General features: G+C 34.9%; 1 protein-coding gene across 1 annotated transcript; it reads right to left on the reverse strand.

Moving 5' to 3' along the window:
• Positions 1-2,050: 2,050 nt before the first annotated feature.
• Positions 2,051-2,680, reverse strand: LOC107804245 (miraculin-like). Its single transcript, NM_001325750.1, is given in 1 exon segment — positions 2,051-2,680. A coding segment is annotated over 1 exon segment (630 nt).
• Positions 2,681-6,770: the final 4,090 nt, after the last annotated feature.

A 6,770-nucleotide genomic window follows, 5' to 3' on the forward strand; every position in this document is an offset into this window, starting at 1 on the left:
TACTCCCCCATGGAAAATCGTGGGAGAGTAAAGGTTCAATATGTGTGCACAGTTGACGAAGGCAGGCCACCGTCCGCCATACCGATGGGCTTACTTGTGCTAAGAACACCTGATATCGGTGGCAAAATTCCAAAATTATTGGGTCGAGCCCTTCACTCGACCCCGGGAAAAATGGACCCAAAGTGAAGGAATAAGGCTGATAAACTGATTGAAGGTAGACCAAGAGCATTACCTACGGGGATTTATTAGGATGGCTCAAAAAAGGGATACGTATAGAAATACATAAACACCCCTCCTTGGAGTAGGTGACTCGCTCTGCCATATCTAGGGCGAGGATTTGGATATTGGGGCAGTTGCAGTCTTCCTTCATAATTGGAATACCAGACAGGCGAATAGAGGAGTGAAACCTGCGAATTGGCCAAAACCGATGGCTTTGGGAAGTTGTAGAACGAGCTTTTTCGTGAAGGTCGTTTATAATGTTGAGTTGAAGGTGCATTATGATGCTAACAGTTGAAGGTTCAGACTCAACCCCAACCTCCTTGTCATTGTATTTATTTGGGCCTCCACCGAAGAAATGACCAGCAGTATTAGAGGAAGCAGTGTATGAATTTATGGTAGAAAGAGGTTGTAAAAGGAAAATTTCTTACTGAGAAAGTTGAAGGTTGTTAAAGGATTCTAAGTAGTGGAGAGAAGAAGAAAAACTTATGAAAATTATTGGAGTAAAGAAGTAAAAATGATGGGTAGTAGAGAAGTTATAGATGGAAAAAATCGTGGTCATGATTACCTCGAAAATCGGTAAATTTTCTGTTGTATCATGGGGAAACACGTATTCGGGCTATTAAATGCGAGAAAACGCGCGTCCTTTCAAATGTTATAGGCTGTGCAGGAACTTCCCCGCCAAGTAAGAAATCTTCACCTGCTTCCCAGTAACATTAAGCTACATCACCAGAAAGTAGGGAAACTATCTGTATGAGGTAAAATTGGTTGATAACATGTGGTCGAACGGTAAGATGACGTGTGGAGCCGAAGATAGACAAAGGACAAGTCGAGAAACAATTAGTACCGAATGCAGAGTGTGTGATCGGTACCGGAGGGATTTCAAAGGGAACATACTCGGCGGTAGAAGTTCAAAGACTTGCCATCAGGACAACATTAAATGAGAGAATATTTCCTGGCATTAAATGACAACTGTTACAGAGAATATTTGCATTCAAGGGCTGCCATTACATACTCATCAATGACCCTTTTATTACCATTTAAAGAGAGCTTGATCTTAGGATCTTGTTTCCTGTGTAGAACTATAAATAATAGGGCTAGCACCATGGTAAGGGAATGAAAAATATTCCACACGAAAAAGCTATGCTTTACTATTTTGCTCTCATACCTTACTATTCAAGCTTTAACTTTAACAGTTTATTCGTTTAATCTTTAACTTTACTTTTGCTTTTGCTCTCGGAAAGGTTTAGTTCAAAATCAGGCTTGTTATTTTCTTTAATTTCGTTTTGTTTTTGCTCTCGGAAAGGCTTAGTTCAAAATCAGGCTTGTTATCTTCTTTAATTTCAATCGCTAAATGTTAATTTTAGTCTTATTTCTTTATTGTTTTAGGATCAAATCGATTCGCTTTCTATAAACCACGTTACAAATTCAACTGTACCATTTTACGAGTAAACAGACAATATGAAATATCATCATAATTTTATAAGATTGGTAGTATGTCAAATTATCCGCGCATCGCCCCGGTTCTAACATAAGTTAATACTAGTATGAGCATTAATTGGTCCACTGCGTAGATGCAAAGTACTTAGAATATCTTGAACAAAGGTCAGATAAAACAATGGTGTAATGAAGGGGAAAAAAGAAGAAAAAATTGGGAATATCATAAATATCAAAGTTCAAGAGAAAAAGAAACACACCATTGGAGTAGAAAATCAAACAGCTAAAAGTTGCAGTGTGTTCACAACCTCAAACTCACAACTGAAAAACAACCGACATTACACAAGCAGAAAATTCGAGGAAAATGACGCCCCTATATAAAGAAAGGTACATATATTTAGAAAGTCTTCTTGAACATAACCCTTAAGGGAGTGTCACTGAGAGCCAAAAACCTGACTCCATCTTTAGTGTATATACCAACATCTTTGCAAATAACCTTGCAAATCTTGCACACACTTGGACAGAACACAAACTTATAATCCGTCCCAAGTTTCTCAATCTTGAACCAACTGCTCAATGTTTGAGGCCCTGGGTTTCCTTCAACTCCACCAGTCACTATAAAATATTGCTTCAACTTGTCATCATAGGTCCCAAGTTTCCAAATAGTTTCTCTTGCACAAATAGTTGGAGTAAAAAACCTGACATTAAGATCAATTGAAAGACGAACAACACCCTTCTTGGTATTAAAAGGTGTGAAAACCACAGGCAAACCTTCTTGGACCTCATCAGAATTTTGGATAATGTCCCTAGGACAAGTATTGTTTTGCTTAACGTTGGAAGGTAAGAGTCCGCCACCTCTTCCTCGGATCACTGGCAGCACGAAATAGTTGAGACCCACTTTTACTTTGTCGCCATTGATGTCAAGAACTGGAGATGGCGATGAACCTGCTAAGAATCTTGAGGGATTGGGTACACACAGGGCTATTGGGATAACTGAAAGTGAAAGTAGTAGCAAAAGGGTGTTCATTTTTCTTAATTTGTGGAAATTGAGATGTCTTACACTACTCTGTGCAGTTGATATGAGTGCAAGTGGCTGTCAATTTATAGAGGGATAAGGTGTGATTTTTGCACGTGGGTCATCTCAAATCTCCATACTCGTTTATGTTTATGAGGTCCTAGACGGTGACGGGTCTATAATTTCATACTCTATTCTTTTTAATTTAAGTGAATTTATTTAATTTAATAAATTTGTCATATTAAATATTTCATCCGTTCCAATTTACGTGAACCTGTTTGACTGGGCACGAAGTTTAAGGAAAAATGAAGATTTTTGGAATTTGTACTTCTACACAAGTCAAAAAGGGTCACAGAGTATTTATGTGGTTATAAAAGCTTCTTACTAAGGGTAGAATTGTAAGTTTAAGATAAATTGTTACCAAATTTAGAACGAGGTCATTCTTTTTTGAACTGACTAAAAAGGAAATAGATTCACATAAACTGGAACAGAAGAAGTATGTTATAATATTTTATCTCGCTTTTTGTATTAAATATGTAATAATATTTTTATGACTAAGATTAAAAATAAATAGGGTCACATTAACCTTGAATGGAGGGTGTAATTTATATGTTGAGTTCTAAAATAGTACTACTAATATTTTAGTTTTCATACACATTTATATGTCATGTAGACGAATTCAAAGCTAAAATAGTTAGTTGAATTCACGCCGCAATGTAATTTGCCACTTCGAGCATATTTGGAAAGCCATTTAGGAATTTGATTTGGGCGTAAGTAGGTGTAATTGTACAATTTGACATATTTCTTTGGCCAATCAATTACCTAATCAGCATGGAATTGAGTGTAACTACACTCTCCAATTATCAAGGGAGAAGTGAGAATTGGTGGTAATTACAAGATTTCCTTTTAGTTTCTTTCTTTTTTGTTTTTATTTTAATTTATTTTCTCTATAAATATTTATTTCTATTTTCAAAATTTTTAACTTTATTTGAAGTTTTAAAATATATTTTTCTTTGTACATATTTATCTTTTTTCTCTACATTTACTTCTTGTGATTCCATGTAATTACTTATATTTTTTTTATTATTCTATTTTTTGAAACTACACCTCCTGATATTAGAAATAATGAGTCATTAACAAACTTGACATATGATGAATGATGCAATAAAAGTGAAATTTCGTTGTTGAATGTGATTATAAAATTATTATGTTTTCTAATCTTAAGTTGTAGTGGAACTTATTATTATTATGTTGGAATTTGACATATGTTAATATATTCTTTTTTTGGATTTTGAAATTGTGATGATTCTCATGGTTCCAATTTACTTGTTTTAGTAGTATGGGCTCACATTGCATGTTGCTCATTTTTTAGTTAGAATTGATAGATTAGTTTTGTCAAACATTTGAATAATGTTATGACATTATATTTATAAATATTAATTTATTTTATCAAACATGAATTCCATGATGTTCTTACGAAGTGTATGTTTTAGTTTTTGTAAGTATCTAAAAATACTAGAAATTTGGAAAATATATATACATAAATTATTTTTACAAATTTATTTATAAATATAATGATTAATAATTAATGTATATTCACGAAAAAAATATACATCTTAAATACCAAATATAATATTATTTATACTCATAAACTTTTTGAGGCATACTTATTATATTAACTTTTAAGTTTTAATAATTATTTCATTTAAAATTTAATCTAACTGTGTAATTACTCTTGTGCAACCAAACAGTACGCTTGTAATTACACTGTAATTACGTTCTGACAAATAAATAGGTCGTTGTAATTATACAACTTTATAATTACTAAGTTATATAATTATTATCCTAATAATTACACCAATTTCAATTACTCGATGGCTTTTCAAACAAACCATGTGCCCCAGGGGGCATGAGGCGGCTTTCATTCATGAAATACATACCTAATAAAGTAATCATTTTTGGATCGATATGACTTGGTCAAAGGTCTTTACGCGTTTGAAAGATAGTGCTAGAACGACATCTTTGAACTATGACCATGGTATTCATCTATAGTGAGGTGGGTAGAGCTGTCAATATAGGCGGGGCAGGATTAGCCTAGTTCAGCCCACATAGGTTTAGTAATTGACGGGTTGTGCTGAGCTAGTCCACTAATTTGACGGGCCTTATAATAGTCAGTCCACCTCCAGTTCTATGTGGGCTACGAGCCCCCATGAACCAGCTCTTTATTTTTTAAAATATAATTTTATATTTCTTCTTTAAGTTCTAAACTAAAAAATATAAATATTTAAAAGTTAAAAAAAACTTATTGGTTCCAATATATCACTATAAAAGTTAATAAATATTTTTAAAATAACTTTTTATACGGTTCTAATATATCACAATAAATAATAAAAATGTAAAAAACTATATATTATTTACTAAAAGTCAAAACTCAAAACAAACTATTCAAGAGAACGTACATGACGCTTATGGGATATCCAACACATCATCTTCGTCAAAGACATTTGAATCCGCTCGTGAGAATATTGTCTTAAAATCTTCACTTTCATCTACATCTACAATTCTTATGCAATATTAATTAGTTAAATATTAAGAATAATTAAAACTTTAAAACTAATTAACGTTTTAAGACTTTGATCTTTTAATATGATGAGCTTAATAAATTTTGAGCTCGGGATATTCTTCTTGTTATTTTTTGTGTCATGTACTTTTTATATTTTAAATATGTATTTTTATTAGGCCCACAGGCCGGCCCAGCCCAGCTTCAGTCAAGCCTCACGGGCCACAGGCTTACTCGGGCCAGGCTTAAAGCGTCCTTTTTAAATGGGCTCATAAAATTATATCCTAAATCGCGGGCTGGACTGGGCTGACCCAACGGGCCAAGCCCATATTGACGGCTCTAAAGGTGGGAATGGGATTTGAAAATTTGAATTTTTTTTTATATGTGTTTGGGAAAGAATTTTAAAGAGAAAAGGGTCAGAAGGAGTGAAGTCTACTGACAAGGGAAAGAGCAACAAGAGAGAGAAACTTTCTTCTCTCACTAGGACCAAACCAAATGGAAAATCCACCCAACTCAACCAATATACAACTGGAACCACCGGACCCAAATAACATGGAAGAAAACACCCCAAATACACACTCTTGCAAGGAAATGCTTCTTGACAAGCAAGCTATTTCACAAATAGATTACTTCACAGCTGAGATAGGGAATACAAAAACTCAACAAAAAGGCAAAGGAAAAATGGACACAATCTTACGATCCAGTAAGATAAAAATAGACTCTATGAGCCATGGCACCATTCAATGATCATCAACTCTTTGGCAGGCGTATGCCTCATCACCTTCTCCGAACCAAACTTATTGAACTATGGAACCCATCCGAACAGCTAATCTTGATTGACTTAGGATGGGATTTTTTTATAGTCAAATTTAGCAAGGAAGAAAACCTGATTAAGACAATTCACCAGGGGTCATGGTTCATTACTGGAAGGTCCTATCTGTTAGAAGATGGGAGCCAAGATTCGTCCTACAAGAAGCTACTCTATCTTTCAGTGCAATCTGGGTCCGCCTTCCACAACTGCCCACTGAATTCTATGATAAAGAAATCCTTGAAAAAGTGAGCAGAAAGCTAGGAAAGCTACTTAAAATTGACATTTGTACTTCTACGACACTCTAAGGCAGGTATGCCCGAATCTGTGTCCAAGTTCCTTTGGAATCACCAGTTGCAACCTCTGTCACCATAGGAGACCACAAACAACAAATCGTCTATGAAGGAGAAACCATCATATGCACAGGGTGTGAAAGACTAGGTCACACCATAAAAGGATGTTCTCAACGGCTAAAATAGATACCACCATCACCTTCAAATGATAGCCCTAATTGCTCCAACTTGAAGGAATGATGAAGAAGGGGAATGAAAAACTGTTTTCTTCCCAAGAAAGCGCAAATAAGGGTCACCCTCCCAACAACGACCAACTGCAATTCCGTCCAGTAAAAACAAAACAACCACACAACCGGAAGGAATACAGGTTCAGATGTTCGACGCCATCTCCGGTAAGTTTCTCGACACCCAAACCTTCAAATATGCTACAAAACTAACTCA

Source organism: Nicotiana tabacum, chromosome 8 (genome assembly GCF_000715075.1).
Source record: "Nicotiana tabacum cultivar K326 chromosome 8, ASM71507v2, whole genome shotgun sequence".
In the NCBI taxonomy this organism is placed as follows: Eukaryota; Viridiplantae; Streptophyta; class Magnoliopsida; order Solanales; family Solanaceae; genus Nicotiana; species Nicotiana tabacum.